Here is a 20,280-nt window from a genome sequence, read left to right as displayed (position 1 = left end):
TTCATGGCTAAATTGATTGTTTTGGGCACAGGATAAATCCTAAAGTTCATTTATTGCAAGTATGCAATCCTGTTCCATGGCATGAATAATAATCAAGCTAGTGGTTAGAATCTCTTAAAATAAAGGCTTAAAGGATAAAAGAAAAAAAAAACATTATACCTTGTCGTATTTATATCTAAATTTTTTAATTTTGATAATATAATACTCCATACTAAATATTTGTATTTTGTGATAATTATATCAAAATATATATATCTATTGTAATTATAGCTTATAGCTCTGAGCCATCCCCGGAGAAATGATACAAAGAAAAGAAGAAGAGTCCACCTAGTCGGTGGGTCTGTCGATCGACACCACCAACCCAGTTCCTAGTAAGCCAGGGGTGGTGGATGGCTGTCGGCCTATCACAAAAATAATTTGGGTGATGTGACCAAAGGGGTTCCTCGACTCTCACTCGGTCAACCAGGCCATCTATTGTCGTTCATCCGAACATAGTGGATAACCGGGGTGGACTCGACTGGTGGGGTCTTCGAGTGTGTCTTGTGACATGTCGTGTGGATGATGATTTGGCAGGAAATTTTGATACTCGACAAGACATGCGTGAGGTTTGGGATGGCTCGTTTTCCACTACTTGTCCGTAAGGACAGCCTAGTAGGTAAGAGTGCTCTACCTACCACCGAGAGGTTGGAGGTTCGATCCTCAAACTCTTGGGTTTCCCTGTGGTCCTTTGCCAACTAGGGTCACAGGGCGAGGAGAAAACCTCGTTAAAAGAAGTATAGAAGGGGGAGGGGGGAGAAGAGGGAGGTGAGTGTTGTCCAGTTCAGACCATCATTAGTTCTCGTTCGACCTTCTTTCCTTTGACGGCAAATTATTGCATGGACCATGGTCCACACAGTTGTGTGGACCAAAAATAAAAAGTACATTATTTTTATACTGAAGGTACATTATTTGTACTGTAGATACATTATTTGACAATATATATCAAATAATGTACCTTCAATACAAAAATAATGTACCCTAAAATAATGTACCTACAGTATAAAAATAATATACCTTCAGTACAAAAATAATATACTTTTTATTTTTGGTCCACACAGCTGTGTGGACCATAGTCAATGCAATAATGATTGTCCTTTGACTTATTCACCTAGTGTGTAGTGTAATATATCTTGTTAGTTGGCAACCCCCAACTGAATTTTATACTGGTTAGCCAGTCAGATAGTAGGTTGGTGTATTGGGTCAATGGGACTATGTCCATTACTAATTGTAAATATTTGTTCTATTGTAGCCCAAATACTTTACTACAAGGTTATTGGGCCTATTAAATTAATATATTTCGTTCTTGTTATGAAACTAAAGGAATTGCAAGCAACAACACCAACAAACAGAGCAAGAATGGAATGCAAGAATAATAACAAAGAAGAAGTGCAAGAGAGAATGGATCGGAGAGAAGGGAATTTCTTATTCATCGTATGAATTGATACATTTACAAATGAAATACATAGGCCTATATATAGGCAACAACATTAACCATTCGGTACTCCAAAGGACACTTGAGTCTTCATATGTCCAGAAATACAATAACTGAGATAATGGCCACACATTATTATTATATTCATAACACTCACCCTTGGCCATTATCTTATCATATCCATGCCTCGTTAAAAACCTCGCTAGAAAAACCCGGTGGGAAAAACCTAGCCGAGGAAAAAGAGTACATGATATGTCTAATTATGTGTTGCACTAGTTGCCTCATTAAAAACCTTACGCTAAGAAAACCCAATGGGAAAAAACTTAGCTAAGGGAAAAAGAGTACAACCATAACCCCAACATAAACTTCAATGCATAATATTCATGATTCATTATGCTCCCCCTGAAGACAACATTCTTCAAATCCCTTATATTAAACTTTCAAAAGATATAGGGATTTGGTGAACAATCATGTTCAACATTTCAATGGGGTGAATATATGTCATAATAATTGCGTGACTCTTTTAGAGCTCACATGGGTATAATACCGACATCATAATGTCTAGTTAGAAATTTTCATAATATACCCATTTATCAATAATTGGTGCAACACAATCCTTATTGTCTTCTTTAAAAGACAATGGGGGCAAATTATAATACAACCAGTATTGGTACTTGGTATCATGGGGATATAATAATAGCAAGTACATAAGTAGCCCATTATATAATGGCTTGTATAAATAGCCCATCAAAATCATTTATTGGCTAACTGATGTATAGAATTCCATTAAGGAAATACTCGATCTTTAAATCGAGATAATACTTAGCTTTCACATACAAGCTTTTTGTTTCAAACTCTCCGTCTTTAGACATGAGCTAACATCATTAAGCTCTTTATATATTTCATTGATGTCTATACCATCAATATTGACTGAGATGTCCATTAGTAACTCTTTATTGAACACACAAAGGCACATATTATTCCTTCTTCACAAGGATAATAACTCCATTCGCAACTCTTTAAAGAGTACATAATGATACATAATATATTCATATTTATATTCCTTCTTCAGAAGGAAAAAATACTCAGTCTGTTTCAGGTCATATATAAACCTTAAAATCCATCATGGATTTTCAAATATACTGTCCAATGACCCATATTTATGCGGTCATGACATTCATCATATATTATCCAATGACCCATCTTATGCGGTCATGATATTCATTAACTGCATATTATTCACTGCCAATGATATAATCAGCGAAACTTATTGCCATCCATTTATAATGAGAATATGGGAGAGTATATCAATTATGGGTATCTGTGTAAGCCCATGAGCTCCAAGTCTTGCCTTTTATCACACCATTATTCTCTTTTGTACCAACACCTATTCAAAGGTGTGTACACATAATCTAGAGAATAGCGAGCTGAGCTATTTGCCTTCCTTAATTGCTCATTTTATTTATCAATTAATCAAGGCACTTCTTATGCCTAATTCTGGCCAGATTGAGCAATTATAAAGGCAATTGAGTTGTCGACAACATTTTCATAATTTTCTCCCATATCCATAATAATTCATGGCAATTTCAAAACCAACCAGATGATAAACATTTCCCATCAATTTTCAAATCTGGTTGTTTCGCATCCCAGTATTAATTATTTGGTGCACCACTGGGTATTTCGTCCTTTGACGAATGTCTCTTTTAGACATCATTGATAGGTATATCAATAAATATATATTTGGCAGGAATTAATAATTTACTGAACATTCAGTTCAGTCAATCTAGTATGTGGATTTTTGAAGATCTTTTCATTTTATGAAATTTTCTCGGTATTCAAATTTTCAAAAATAATTTGGGCACATATCTCCCCCTAATGCCGTGAAAATGATCTTCATGCAGTCAGCGTATCAAATGATCTTTTATCATGGGCTCTAGGTTTTTATACAATACATGGATATTTACAATCAACATGTATACCTAGCTTTATTTAATAGTCCGTAGAGATACGCAATGATGTGATAATAAAATAGACTGCATATTAATAAAACACAGATTTGGGAAATGTTCAATTTTCACCACGTACTAGATGAAAATAGGGGGTATTCATTGTATGCAGTATGTCAGATTTTGATAAAACAGTAGTATATCAATTTTTGATCTCCCCAATATATAATTTCTATTCAAGCATGCTTCATATGGGAGACTAATGTTTGACATATATACAATGTCCAATAATATTAGTTCAAATCTGACATTTCAATATTTAGCCCAAAGTGACCCAATTGCTCATGTCATAATTTATAATAATTTGGGTCTTTAAATCGCAACAAACGATATACTCAAACGTATATGAAAACATATAATGTATATATGATATGATAGATAAAGCAAAAACATAATTTAAAAGCAATAATTTAGCAAACCAAAATGAAATAAGAAGTAAGGCATATATGATTTCATAAAGTGCCAAAATAGAATTAATCAAAATTAAAGCAATTAAAGTGAAAGTCACTTCACTTTTATAATAGGATATCAGGCTAATCCATTTTCTCAATTTATGAGAAATCATTTTCATAATTATCATCACATACTCAGGATGATATAATTAGCCTTGCCAAATATTAAAATCATTCAAATCAGTAAACTTTTAGTTTACAATAAGATTGGCTACAATGACACTCTTTCTAATGCAATATAATCATGAGGAAAAGAGGGGAATTTTACAATACACTTTTCTTCCCTGATATTGCCTTTGTAAAAGAATTCTCAATTCATTTCTTTTATAGTCTCAACATGACATTAGTCATTACAAATATTCAAATTCAATAAATTTATATGAGACTTCGGAGGGAACAACGCATTACAATTTTCAATAAATTTGTTCCTCTAGGCAATAATATATTGGCTCATTTAGAGCTTTCAATCATTTCGTACTACCAAACATTGTAGTAACAAATTCCTCATTATTTTCAATGTGCAGAAACACTTTGCACTTTTAATCATTGTATGTGTGGTCGCACTATCCACAACACATACGTTTTTCTCATTTTTCTTGATCCAATCAAGAGTGATGATGCATTTATTTGCTTCTTTGAAGCACATATCTTTCAAGGATTAGGCATCACATGATTTATCATTATTCACATCCAATTTTCTCCATATGGTATTTAGAGATAATAGCATATATCAAATACGCATAATTATACAATTTTATCCCATGATTTTGATAAACATATCAAAATAACTTTCATTCATAAAATATGGGATAAACTTTATGGCCTATAGCAAAATATTTATTATGCTAAATTTATTTCATTCTGATTCACATGGCCATAGCATAAGAGAGCAAGTTGTGACATAAAAACAATTGTCACATAATGTTCATAGCATTTACCATATAAAATGGTAATATTTAATATGCTTATTGCAATATTTTATATTTCAAATGCTCTCATAATTGAATCATTAATTTGGATGCAAAATATAGATCATGTGTTCATCTAAATCATGCCAAATAATATATTACTAGTGTACATAATAATCATTTGTACATACTAGTCTATCATATAAATGTATACAGCATGAATAATATTTTATCATATTAAAATATGATGAGGCGGCAAACCTTAACGGAGTATGGTCAAAATCTCCGAAGTTATATTCCAACATTCCAGTGTACTGCCGCAGCTTAGTAATTCCCTGCCATCATCAAAATAATATAAAATTATTTCATGTCAATAGTTTCAATAGTAGGTAATTTGTCCAAAGTGACTGCCATTATAGCAATCCACTTTCGGCTGCCATCATAAAATATTATATATAATAATATTAAAATAAATAGTAGCAGGGTATAGCATGATTCGTAGCAGTGAAATGGTAGATTAGCAGCATATGGATTCATTCCATATTTTCCTCCAACTTTTTCCCTTTTGTCTTTTTCTTCTTTGTCTTCTTTCCACTTTTTCTTCTTCTTTTCCTAATTTTCCGATTCTCTGTCTCCTTTTCCTTCTCCTTTCCTTTTCTTCTTTTGTTTGTCTCTTCCTCCTTTCATCAATCAACAACAGTAACACAACCCATTCCTCATCATCATCTCTTCCAGGAACGACATCAACAATTAACTCCACCATCGCCGTTTACGTTGGAGAAGATACGCCAACGCATCACGCCGGAGAAGAAGACTCAGGTCGAAAGTCGCCGGTCTGCTGCAGACGATCGTCGGCGGGTAACAACAACACCGACGTCGTCTCGTTCTCCGATCTACCAGAACCAGATCCACCGTATGTTCGCCGGTCACAACTGCTGCAGTGAAGACCAGTTAGTCGTCCAGTCACTAGCCATAACGGTTCACGGTCAGCGAGAGGAGAGGGGAAGGCCGCCGCTGCTCACGCCACCACCATCCGTCAATCTGCTATTGTTGACCTTCGTCGACGGGAGAGAAGCAGACACTAGGCTCACCTTCTTCCATCTGTTGTCAACGGAGATGGAGAAGGAAGACCACGCCGCCATCCAGCTTGTTTGTCCGCCGGAGAAACGCCACCACCGGTCAATTACTCCTCCATCAACTATGCTCCACCGTCTATCTGCCGGGACCACCGCCCCAACTCATGGAAACGATCTCCAGCGAGAGAGAAGGCCGGAGGCTCGTAGCTGCTAAGATCGTCAAGAATTCGCCGGACCGGAGGAGCGTAGGAATCGTTGGAATGATCATTATTGTTGTCCATCATCCTCAAACACTTTGTTTGGCACCACCGTAGCCTTTAAGCTTCTACATAAGTAAGATTATAATATATATATTCAAAATAATGACAAATAAGTAAGAGTTCAGAAATATTAATCCTTATCCATATTCCTCATGGTTCGATCCGCCGCAGTTGCCTCGTCAGAAAGGAGCTAGAGGCTGACGCCGTTACGGCTTGCGGTTGTTTCTCCATCTGATCAGCCGGACCGGGCGGCTGTTACTACCAAAGGTTTCTCCTTGCAGCAGCACAAATTATTGGCTGTGCTGCGCTCGCCGGAGAAGAGATGGTTGACGGCAAGACTCAATTGGTTAGAGTCGTGCTGATAACGTGTTATGAAACTAAAGGAATTGCAAGCAACAACACCAACAAACAGAGCAAGAATGGAATGCAAGAATAATAACAAAGAAGAAGTGCAAGAGAGAATGGATCGGAGAGAAGGGAATTTCTTATTCATCGTATGAATTGATACATTTACAAATGAAATACATAGGCCTATATATAGGCAACAACATTAACCCTTCGGTACTCCAAAGGACACTTGAGTCTTCATATGTCCAGAAATACAATAACTGAGATAATGGCCACACATTATTATTATATTCATAACAGTTCCCAATTTCTTCTTCATTAATCTGATCCTTTTTTTCTTTTTTTTTTTGAAATGATGTGATTCTATGATGTGTTCGGATCCATTCAAAAGAATCAATAACAATTATATTAATAGGTATGAATGTTGCGTGAGAAAAATTTGGGGATGTCAAGAAATTCAAAGTGCTCATTGAAAATTCAAATCAGGTCGACGGGTACGTGTTATCGAAAAACGAAACAATGGCCAGGAGAAAAATTGCGATTACCAAACAAATTATGTATGTATATATATTATATATATATATATATACACACACCGAATTGCCCGACTAGCACCTACTGCAATTAAGGAAAAAGTGGAACAATTGCCAAAAAGCTAAAATTCCAGCATAGGTCGGTCATTATTCGGTATTTGGACGACATCTCGGCCTAGAAATATCCAAATTAATTGATTGTTAAGTCACTGGAAAGAAGACTCAAAGGGATACAACTTATAAAGACATTAAAGCCTAAAGACGAAGCCAAAGGGTTCAAAATCGTTCTTGAAGTTGAAGTTCCAAACTTACAAATTTCGTCCAAATCTACCACTCTTCGGTGATTTGACTATATCTCAGTCTAGGAATATCCAAATGAGGTGATTCTTGTGCCATTGGAAATCCAACTTGAATGGCTACAACTTTGTTGAAGACTACAAAGGCCAATGAAATTATTTTGGGATGAAAAATAGCCTAGAAGTCAAAGCAGTTGCGCAGAAGCAAGAAATGAAATTTCTAGAGAGGAGGTATACGGCCCTGTGTTGGTGGTCGTATGATTTGGCCGATTTACAATGAAAAACTGCATTTCTAGAGGTCTGGGACATGGCCACCTACACGGCCCGTGTCCCCACCCCCTGTTCGCTATTTAAGCTCGTTTTGAGCATTTTCAACTCGGTTTTGACCCATGGTTGAACCCTTGACACTCTCATTCACTTCTTTTCATATTTTTAGGTTAGATTAGACTTAGATTTATGTTTTTTTAACACTTTTGACGCTTGTAATCTTGGATTTGAAGCTTGGAATTCAAGATTCTACCACCCATTTCAATAGAGAAGCTTTTCTTTCCTTTATCTCTTTCTTTTGCAAGATTTATGTTTATTACTTGTGCTTTTGTGTTCCTTATGCTCTTTATTCATGAGTAGTTAGTTTATGGACTTGAGTTAGGGTTGTATTATCTATTTTGATGCTTAAGTTGTGATTATTGTGAAAAAAAGGTAAGAACCCCAACCTAGGGTTCATGTGTTTATGAGGGTATTGTGTTTGAATCCGGTTAATGTTTGATGTACACATTCATTGGCATGTATTTTGAGGACTCCTTGCCTCAACGAGAGTTGGGTGATGAATTCGAGCTACCCCTTGCATAAACCTAATTTTTCCTATGAAAATGAGAGAAATTGGGGGTTTAAGATGCTTTGTGTGCTTGATGGACTTGGAATTAATACACCATGAAAGTTGGACAATTCCTTACTCTAATCCTTGTTAATTTGCTCACGTGAGTGACTTATAGACTAGGATACCTATGTGCATTTCTGATTTACTCTTGGTTATTTGTTCTCCCTAACCTCGTATATTGTTGAAGTATACACACACACACAAACACGCACACGCACACACATGCTGGTCCAAATGCGAATTGACCTTACACATGCACACACATGCTTGTTCAAATGCGAATTGACCTTCCCGTGCAGACGTGTGTATCTACACATCATTTATATATGAATGTACTACCACATGTTTAGAAATGTACCAGGGCGAAATGTACAAATGCATCATACCTTGGTACATTTCTAAACACATGGTGGTGCATGTGTGTATACATAGTGGTGCAGATCTACATGTCCGTAAGGTAAGGTCAATCTAAATGTAGACCAATCCCTATAAAAAAATAAAATCCTCCGTAATAATATAATTGGTACATGAGATGTTTGAGATGTTTGAATTTTTAAGCCTAAAATGCATACATGATAGTCTTAGGGTTGCATAGTTATGAAGGGCCCAACTAGCCAAATTTGGCAAATTATTGTGTGTACCATAGTCCACATAGTTGTGTGCAACATGAATATAAAGTACATTTTAATATACTAAACGTACATTATTTTTGTACTATATTATTTATTTATTTTTTGAAAGCAACATTATTTGTTAGTATATATAAAATAATGTACTTTCAAATAATGTAATTTCAGTACAAAAATAATGTACTTTTTATTTATGATCCATACAGCTGTGTGAATCATTGGCCAAATTTGGGTCAACACAATTCATTTAAATGAGTTTAATTTTGGTAAATATTAAAAAAAAAATATTTTAAAACTTGTATCTCGTTTAATAAGAAAACTAAGGGTGTGTTTGGTTGAGGGGTTTAGGCATAAGGTATGGGTATCAAAGTGATTGCTAGTGTTTGGTTGATAGGTTTTGTGGATGCTACTATGGGTTTGAAATACCCCATTAATGGCAAAACCCATACCCTTATTAAATAAGGGTTTCATCTCCCTTCATCATTTCTTCCCCAACTATTAATAATCATTCCCATTCCACCCAACTACCAAACATGCTAAATACTTTCACCAAAACCCATTACCATTACCAAGTATTTGATACCCATTCCGATTCCGATTCCCATGTACGAACCAAACGCACCCTAAGTCTAATCAGTTTGTTTAGATTTATTTTGACTAAAAATAATAACATAGTGCTACACAATTTAAATGGTCTTACTTTAAATATTTCTTATCTGAATTTCCTATTTTCTGGGGATAAGCAAAAGTTTAAAAGCGGAGAAAACTATACAGTTATGATATGTGTTGACTGTTGAAACAATGGCAAATGGCACCACACACATCACAAATCTGCCACCAAATTCTCCTATCCATTCTTCCCCAAACAGACTCTCTGCAAATAAGCCTAAAACACTGCTCACAATTCTATCAATTTCAACATAAAAGCTTACACCCACACCAAGAACTTCAAACCAGTACACACACAAAAAAAGAGTAAATCCCAAACAAAAAACAACAAAAATAAAAAAAATAAACTCCCAAAAATGGATTCCAAGATCATATTCTTCTCCATCACCCTTCTGTTCAGTAGTGTTGCGGCTATTAACATCACCACCGTCCTTGACCAGTACCCATCTTTCAGCACCTTCAACAGCTACTTATCTCAGACCCACCTAGCTGAAGAGATCAATGCACGCCAGCCGCCTTTCACCATTTTGGTGGTCGACAATTCCAACATTGCCCCTCTGTCTTCGATGTCACCAGATATGCTGAAGAAGACCATGAGTGTTCATGTGATTCTTAATTACTTTGATGCCAATAAGCTCCACAACTTGCAGGGTAAAAGTGAGTTAGCGACTACGCTCTACCAAAGCACTGGTAATGCTGTGGGTAATCAGGGGTTCCTGAACATCACTGATTTCAGCGATCAGGATGTGGGCTTTCTTTCTCTAGCTAATGGTCCTGCCTTGAGGTCTACTATGGTGAAGCCGGTTGAGACTCGGCCTTATGACTTGTCTGTGTTGCAGATCAGCAATGTCATTATTCCTTTCGACATGGCCAACCCTGGAAACTCTTCAACTTCTCCCTCATCGTCTCCGGTTCAAACTTCTAGCCCGACCAAATCCCCTGTTTCTAGCCCTGCTAAATCCCCTGCTTCTAACCCTGCCAAATCCCCTGTTTCCCCTGTTTCTAGCCCTGCCAAAGCCCCTGTTTCTAGCCCTGCCAAAGCCCCTGTTGCCCCTGTTTCCAGCCCTGCAAAGTCCCCTGCCAAATCCCCTGCTTCCAGCCCTGCAAAGTCCCCTGTTTCCAGCCCTGCTGCTTCCAGCCCTGCAAAGTCCCCAGTTTCTAGCCCGGCCAGGACCCCTGTTTCTAGCCCGGCCAAGTCCCCCTCTGCTAGCCCGGCCAGTGCACCAGGTGCTAGCCCGTCCAATTCCCCGGGTGCTAGCTCAATAAGTTCTCCAGCACAGAGCCCGTCCAATGCTCCGGGTGCTAGCTCAATAAGTTCTCCAGAACAGGGCCCGTCCAGTGACCCGGATGCTAGCTCAATAAGTTCTCCAGCACAGAGCCCAAGGAAGATGTTGTCACCATTATCATCCCCATCCCCATCAGAGACTGACACAAAACCTTCAACACCAGAATCTAGTTCATCAACTGAAGAATCTACTGATTCCAGTTTTGGTACGGCTTTGGGGGTTAGTGCAGGCGTTATAGCAGCAACACTCTCATCAAATCTATTCCTCATGTTGATGGCTTAAGGAGCCCGAGGAAATACATACACCCAATAATCTGATTTCCTTTTTTTGGCATCGCACTAGTACACAATGGGACGAGAGGCGTAGTTGCCATAAGAGCCATGCATGAATGTACACCAGATTGATTTTGATTATATACAGTCTGCTGCACTAATGGTTTAATTTGAAGCAATATCATTGTAGTGGCCTGATCAGGATATTTATGGTTTATGCAAAAAGATGATTGCCCAATCTGGATAACCTAAGCTAAGAGCTTGAAGTTGCTTGGAGTTCATAGATTAACACTCTTCATTGTTTGTTTTCTTGTACCCCTCTCCCATTCACCCGAAAAGAATAAAAAACAGTTCTACATTATGGTTTTACAAACCTGTGTGAACTGATTCATAGTACCTTTGTATTGCTTATCAAGGAAGGACATGTTATTTCTATGATATATAATTCCTCAAACATCTCAAGTATTTCATGACTAATTAAAATCATTCTTTAGCACAGTATAAGTTTTAAATTTCATATGCTGCAAGTAGTCATCAATCATGGTGCATGGATGATTTTCAACTGGCTTATTGGTAAAATATATATTTTTAAAAATTTGTATATCACATGACAATTATATCTAAATTTTTAATTAATGTTGATAATTTAATTAGTACTAAATATTTATATTTTGTGATAATTATTTTCAAATATGCATAATAATTGTCTTCAAATATTAACAAGTACCTACTACTCAAGTAGGACTTGTTAAAGTTTTAATTAAAAAACTTTTCTCTTCTCCGGCCAATATGCGAAATGGTTTGTGTTAAAAAAACTTAATATTATTATAAAAAATATTTTTTCTTAGTTAAAATAAAAATTAAATATGTTAGTTAAAAAAAAAACAAATAAATTGAAAATTTTAATCGTTATTATAAAATGAAAAAAGTTAAATTTTTTTTTTGAAAATAGTTAAATTTATTTTAATTTGTATAAGGGTCAAATATACCCTTAAACTATACCCAATTGTGTAAACCGTGACAGTCGTTGGCGAGGGACGGTCTATTTGACCCTTATCCCTATAGTACTTTTTTTTTTATAAAAAATAAATAAATAAAATTCTTTACTTATTTTCACAAAGTGCTACCAAAATGGTTGAATAATAAGGTGGGGTGGGATGGGTTCGGATTGTTATTTATATTTTTCATTGAGATTTTCTAATTTATCCTTAATTATATAATTATCCGTAAAATATTATCTTACCCATTAATTTTTATAAGAAAGTTCTTAAGTTCGAATCTCATCCCAGTTGGCATAATTGTTGAACATATACTACGAATATATTATAGTATATTATTCAAAAGTAAGTATCCTACTATATTACTCTTTTTAAATTAAATAAATTAGTAGTAACAACAAAAAATAATACATATGCATTTCTTTAATTTATAATTCAATGTCTACAATGCCTTTATTAAAAAAAATTCATTATCAAAAAATTTAAAAAGAGATATAATTTCATTAGTTATATTTTCTATATTTTCTACAAATGCAAAGATATTTTACCTTCAAATTAATTAATTAATTATATTCACTACATTGTTGATTGTTTTCTTTTTACCCTCAAACTATATCCAATTGTGCAATTAGGCCCTTCAACTTCAAAAAGTTCTAATTAGGCTCTCAAACTTGTTATTTTGGAGGGCTTATTTGCTCCAAAATAACAAGTTTGAGAGTTTAATTGGAGCTTTTTGAAATTGAAGGGTCTAATTGTACAATTGGATATAATTTGAGGGTCTATTTCACCCTTATACCTAATTTGTATAGGACTTTTTTAATAATAAATAAATAAATAAAATTCTTTAGTGCATCATCCTATGACGATATTACTTATTTTCACAAAGTGATACCAAAATGGTTGAATAATAAGGTGGGGTGGGATGGGATGGTAACTTTTTCATGGGATTCAAGGTAATTAATTTCTATCTACTATACTAATAAGAGTAAAAAAAAACGTTAGGCCTATAATGTATAGAAAAAATAACGGTAAATTATTAAATTTCTATAAGAAAGTTCTTAGGTTCGAACCTCATTTCAATCAAAATTGTTGAACATATACTACAAATATGTTAGAGTATATCTACTATACTAATAAGAGCCAAAGAGAGTTAGGCCTAAAATGGGTAGAAAAAATGGCGGTCAAATTATTTAATCAAATGGATGGTTCAGATGAATTATTTAATTAAATAGATGGTTAAGATAATTCAGATTAATATTATTAATAGAGATTACCTAATTTAACCTTACTTTTATGATTATCCGTTAAGTTTTCCGTTAAATATTCTCTTTTCCGTTAATATTCCGTTAACTTTTAACTTACCCATTAATTTCTATAAGAAAGGTCTTAGGTTCAAACCTCATCTCAATCAAATTTGACATAATTAAGTTTTTCACTCTATTTTACTCTTATTAAATTAAATAAATTAGTAGCTACAACAAAAAATGATACATATGTATTTCTTTAATTTAGAATTATGTGTCTACAATACCTGTATTTGAAAAAATTATTCATTATCAAAAAATTAAATTAAATAAGAGAAAATAATTTCATTAGTTATATTGTCTTTATTTTCTCTCATACAAAGATTCTTTACATTCAAATTTATCAATTGATATTCATTACATTGTAATTAAATATCAAAGTTATAGTACAAAATAATGTTATATATTTATTTACCAAGTATTTTATTAATACTATGAAAAAAAAATTAAAATAATTTGAAGCTAATTATATTAACTACTTGGGGATTGGTTGACAAAGAGAGTACTCAAATAACCCAACAAATTGAAGCGGAATCACTCTATTTTACTCTTATTGAATTAAATAAATTAGTAGTTACACCAAAAAATGATACATATGTATTTCTTTAATACCATGAAAAAAATAAAAAAGAATAGTTTGAAACCAATCATATTAACTACTTGGGAGATTTGTTGACAATGAAAGTACTCAAATAACCCATTACCAGCAAATTGAAGCGAGAAACTACCTTTTAATATCTTTGGAATACATAATATTTTAAATTTTCAAATTTTTAATATCTTTGGAATACATAATATTTTAAATTTTCAAATTTTTATTAATTTTGGAATACATAATATTTTAAATTTTCAAATTTTTATTAATTTATTTAATCTTTTTTCATAAACTAGGGATTTCTTTATCCACAATAACTCATTCACCAATAATGGTTGAACCAAATGAACCCCAAGCAGAACACCTAAAGGAAAGTCCATAGCTCCTATATCATAATCTTATTGCATGACGTTGTCATCTATTCTACCAACAATAACCGAATTGCAAATAACACACTACCAACAAAAAGGAAGAGAACAAATAGTAAAGATAAAGACAATGACAATGTTACTCAAAAGAGAATTAAGAACACTTAGAAAAATTCAAATTAAAAGTAGTATTTATTTAGACTATCATTTTTAGACCAAATATTTAGACTATCGATTTTACAAGGTTGCAAACATTTATTTTAGTAATAATTATAATGAATTTTCTATATTATCTTGGATTCATATACTTTGAGTTAGATTTTTAAATAAACAAATTCGACATTCAATTACCCATGTATAAACTTCTCCTATATAATCTTGTATTGATGTACTTTCAAATATTTATTTAAATATAAACATTGGGCATTAACCCATTCGCGCAATGTGCGTATAAAACTAGTGTGTATATATATATATATATATATATATATATATATATATATATATATATATATATATATATGATAATCACCCCTTTGGTGATAACCTATACGTCAACTACTGCATGAATGCAATCTACCTCTAAAGCAGATGGTGTGCATTTGTATAGTAAATTGTGTGCATTTAGGTAGGTTCGTAAGTTCTCACTTAAGATATGGTAATATATATATAGTGTGTGTGTGTGTGTGTGTGTGTTGGGTGGGGGTGGGAGGAGGGGAGAATATGATTAAATAGGGTTTGACGGTAAATATGGTTACCAGTGTAATATTAGATAAGTGAGTAATAGTAGCTGCGTACAATAGTAAGTGAGTACAGTGTAATGTTCGTGTACAATAGTTTTAGGATAGTGGGCTGGTGTTGTCTGTCCACTACTTATACTATGTCTGCAACGACTCTTCCTCTGGTGAGTGTAATGGAGTGCTAGTGTTAGAGTACGTATATTATTCAAAAGTAAGTATCCTACTCTATTACTCTTATTAAATAAATTAGTAGTTATAACAAAAAAAGTAATACATATGTATTTCTTTAATTTATAATTCAATGTCTACAATGCCTTTATTAAAAAAATCATTATAATTTTTTTAAAAATAGATATAATTTCATTAGTTATATTGTCTATATTTTCTACAATGCAAAGATTTCTTGCCTTCAAATTAATTAATTAATTATATTCACTACATTGTTCATTGTTTTCTTTTTTACACTATCTTGTAATTAAATATCAAAGTTATACTACAAAATAATATTATATACTTATTTACAAAGTATTATGTTAATAACATGAAAATTTAAAAAAAAAAAACAGTTTGAAACTAATCATATTAACTATTTAGAGAGAATTTGTTAGACAAATAAGACATTCAAATAACCTAATAAATTGATTTAAAACTCATTATTAAAAATGTCAATGTAAGGCAATAGAATATTGTGACACACTTGATGCATTGAAAAAATTTTGATACTACAACATTGCTGGAGTCAATCTTTTAAATTCAGAAAATGAAGAAATTTAAAAAATAACTACTATTGCAACATTCATTAATTTTGTATGTAAAATGCTTATTCAATTCATACTAATTCCAAAAATATAAACTTCAAAATAAACACTTGCGAAATGGATGTAGAAACTATTGATGAAACTAGACATATTGTAGCATAAGTATTCGGACTACCTGCGAAGTTATTGTTGTTACTATCAAGTAAACAAGTTATGAAACTAGAACAAAATGTACTAATCATTAACCTTCTACAAATATAATAAATATTAATATTTGTTCAATACTTTCACATGAGAATGTACGACAGACATCTCACAGCACATGAAATATGAAGGTGGAAAAACTACCACTGCCAAATATCAATAGGCACTTGCAAGATCAAGAGTTCATAATACAACTAAGATCTCGGTCATATATACAAATACAACGAGACAAAATCCACGACTTCCTACATCACAATCTCATTGCATGACGCTGCCCACTATACTACCACAATAACTCAATCATTGTCGAGGAAGTAATATCATCATTTACAGATTCATTGAAAATAATGGATAGAATGGTAAATATGCAGAAACCCTCTAGAGATAAAGCCGGACTTGGCTATGATCCTACATGTTCTCAAACCCCGGAGAACATGACTAATTCTTCAACTACTTTAAATAATAAAGCTCCAGTAGTAAAATTTGTGAAATGTTAAGACAGCACGACAATACAAGGAATTGGAAATCAATTTAATGCCTAAAAATTAGTTGCAAAGCCGAATCCACGAAATCATGACACGGTAAAGCAAAAAATATTTAAAAGGCAAAATTTTGCTTCTCAAAGGAGAACCAATGAGTCTAGTGTAACAAGACCTCATAGAAATGTGGGAAGAATTCCGAGAATTGGGGTTAGGCGACTATATCCCACTGAACAAGATTGGTTGTTTGAAGTCAAATCATGGACCAAGTCCAAATTTGCTACATTTCATAGGATCAAGCAGCTATATCTGCTTCCCTAGTGCAAAATAATTTTCAAAAACCCGCACCTAGACACTTTTCACAACTCCATTATGATAATATCATTATAAAATTTCTAATGGTTACAAATCACCTAATCTTAGATTAATGGGATCAAGGTGGATTTGGATGCCTAATATTAACAACTAGAAAAGACCCAAAAGATCTGGGTACCTAAAAACAATTAATTTTATTGGCTATGTTGTTACATTTTTTTAACTGCACGTTTGGTTTATAGAATAGGTCAAAAATGATGAAATAATACGGAGTATTTTCAAGAATAGACATATTTTGTTATTTGGTAAGTCATTTTACTTTTTGCAAATAGAGTAAATGTTCTGATGAGAGGGCATGATATTAATTCCCGAGTTCTCAAGAATTACTTTATTTATTTTTTATTTACAATACCTAATTTATCTTTAGCTATTTTTGTTATATATTACAAAGGTATTTAATAATAATAATAATAATAATAATAATAATAATAATAATAATAATAATAATAATAATAATAATCCAACCAAACACTATGATATAATTTTTGAAATCTATTTTTTGATGGTGAATCAAACAATGGATAGAAATTCATATTCATTACATATTCTACTCCGAATAGAATTTCTATTTTCTTATAATTCATTTTGTAAATCAAACCTGATGCTATAAGCAATATAATTTGCCATATTCCGTAACTGTTTACTATGCGAATAAGATATGATATTTGTGCATAACCTTTTATGACCACATGTTGCATAAGTGCATAGAGCAACTTACATATATTGTTCATTTTTAGAATGTTTTATTTATTTTCTTTATTTATTTACCACCTCTTGATTAATCTTTACATAGATAATTGGTACAAAATTTAATATCATAATTTATAATTAATAATAACAATTAAATATTAGGTATGAAATTTCGCGAATCACGCATTTCCAATACAATCGCTACAAAAGCAAACTTGATCGTTGACAGGGTTGTCGAAGCCCTACAAAATTAATACTGGCTCACTCCACTAATTTGTAGTAGTGGCAAGACCAGGTCGAATCCCAAGAGAACTAATGAGGATCGTTTCTTAAATTAAAAGAACTTAGAGTGGGAGAAATAATTTGAAATAAGTAAATAAAGTAAACTATAATTGTAAACAAGTTCAGGTATGATGATATTTGATTCAAGGAAAAAGAAATATTAAAGATGTGACTTAAATCGTTGGCTCTTACAAATAAATTGTTAATTCAAGTACTTAGCCAAAGACTAATCAAGATAGCCATAACTAGCCTTTGATCTCCCTGAATTAATTGGTTCAAACTAAGCATTCAAACCAACAATTGTAATTGAATAAACTGGGGACGATAGCGTTCCATATTCACTCAATAACATCATTACACTTAAATGAAAAGTAACTAAGCCTAGATCACAGATTGAGATAGCTACAACTTGCAACTTAGTCTTCCTGTTCTTTATGTACTGATCACAATAATATAATTAATACAGACTACTCGGTCTAATCGTTTATGACAATTACGAATCATAAACTCATAGATAGCAATAGGAAAACAATATAATAAACTAAGTTGTCAATTTAATTCATTATCAGTCTTCCTGGAAAATTAACTTTAAAAGAACAGGAAGTACATGAATTCAACAAATTAATTGAAATCGAACCTCCCTAAATTCACAACTGAAATTTCAATTCCTTGAATCAAAATAAATAAAATCTAGTCAGACATGGAGAAAAGCTATTCTAAAATTTTATAGGGTTCTGAACCAACAATTTTTCCTAAAATTATTGCTCTTACCAAATCAAAGGCTGATTTCTCTCACAATTTCAACCTCAAATTCAATTTCCTCCATGTATTTTCTGCGCTGAATCAGAAGCCACGCCGCTGGTCGAAACCTCCGTGCCGCTGCTGCCGTCCGAAGCTCCGTGCGCCGTTTATTTCGTTGTTCAATGTTCGTAAACGAAATTAAAGAAACAAATTAAAATAAATTGACGTAGCAAACAAAATGAAACAAGAATCAAGCTTAGTGTAATTAGGGATTATTAAATTAAGTGGGACCCACACTAATATCTAATTTATTTATACTAAGCTAATAAGGCTTATTTATCATTTTATTTATTAACTAAGTTTTATAATCCTAATATAATAAAATATACTAAATTGATAAAATATAAAATATAAATAATAAAATTAATCTATAAAATCTTATTTAAATCATGGTATAAAATATGCTTATCAATCGTCACTCTTGAATATTCACTTCAATCTCGCCAAGTTAGAAGAATATAAATATGTTTGCTTGTTCTTCGAATGAAAGTAATCATCGTGGCTGTATTTCAAATTTCAATGAGATGCAGTAATGACTTCCACGAAGCGAAATGGGTGGGCATAATTGAACGGTAGAGATTGATTACACAAAGGTAAAGTAAATTATAATGAATGCATGTTTAAAAATGCGGGGATAGCTCAGTTGGGAGAGCGTCAGACTGAAGATCTGAAGGTCGCGTGTTCGATCCACGCTCACCGCAATTGTTTTAACCCATCCAGTTGCTATAGTATTTAAAAATATTTTATATTGCCACAACATATACCTCCTTGTCGTCCAGCGGTTAGGATATCTGGCTTTCACCCAGGAGACCCGGGTTCGATTCCCGGCAACGGAATTTTGTAGCTTCAGTATTGAAGGGGAATTACGAAGGAAGGAAAACGACCTTATAATTAATAATTAGAGTTGTAATCCAATTCAACATCATGATACAATAATGTTAAAATTTTGATTAAAATAAGATTTGAGTAATTAAGTTCAAAATTAAAAATTAATAATATTTTTTACGAAATTCTAAATTTAAAAATTCTTGTAATGTTTATAATATCATTTTACCATTACTAAATTTTCAAGTTTGCAATAATTATAAAATGAATTTTGATTTTAAATTTTTTTTAATAATTATAAAGTTGATTTTTTTTATTTATTAAAACCATCAATCATTGATGAACCTAACAGACGGGCGACGGCTAAGATTAGTCCTCATTTTTTATAGTTAGACCTTGTTCTCATTTGATCATGCTTATACACACGCATGCTTATACCACTTGTGGTCTAGTGGCACTCGATTGCACTCTCATATGTAAGGGGTGGTAGTGACGACGATATTGACTCTTTGTACTTCAGTAGGTAGGTTGAGAAAGTAGATATGAACAGATACTGCACCCAAAAAACAAAAGATACTATGCAATTAAATTAATTATTGTTATATGGTGATTTTAATAAAATGATAATTAAATAATATGAAAAAGAATAGGGTAGATGTATGCATATAGTAATAGTGATGGTCTGGCACAGGACAAGAGAGGCATCGCCACAAGTCGTAGGCGCTAACTTTTAGGGACCCCGGGGTCCCCTCATCTCACCAAAAAAAAAAAAAAAAAT

At 33.0% G+C, this 20,280-nt stretch overlaps 1 protein-coding gene and 2 non-coding genes across 3 annotated transcripts; all 3 read left to right on the top strand.

Moving 5' to 3' along the window:
- Positions 1–9,671: 9,671 nt before the first annotated feature.
- LOC116011463 (fasciclin-like arabinogalactan protein 14) lies at positions 9,672–11,174 on the top strand. The gene has a single exon (XM_031251037.1). The coding sequence runs from the start codon at positions 9,882–9,884 to the stop codon at positions 11,091–11,093; it is 1,212 nt and encodes a 403-aa protein (XP_031106897.1). The 5' UTR covers positions 9,672–9,881; the 3' UTR covers positions 11,094–11,174.
- Positions 11,175–19,305: 8,131 nt separating this feature from the next.
- Positions 19,306–19,378, top strand: TRNAF-GAA. Its single transcript has one exon. It is a non-coding gene; the product is annotated as a tRNA-Phe (tRNA).
- A 64-nt stretch (positions 19,379–19,442) lies between these two features.
- TRNAE-UUC lies at positions 19,443–19,513 on the top strand. The gene has a single exon. It is a non-coding gene; the product is annotated as a tRNA-Glu (tRNA).
- The last annotated feature ends 767 nt before the right edge of the window (positions 19,514–20,280 follow it).

This window comes from Ipomoea triloba, chromosome 2 (assembly GCF_003576645.1).
Source record: "Ipomoea triloba cultivar NCNSP0323 chromosome 2, ASM357664v1".
NCBI lineage: Eukaryota > Viridiplantae > Streptophyta > Magnoliopsida > Solanales > Convolvulaceae > Ipomoea > Ipomoea triloba.
The sequence above is the reverse complement of the archived record's forward strand: the minus strand, read 5'-3'. Positions and strand labels throughout refer to the sequence as shown.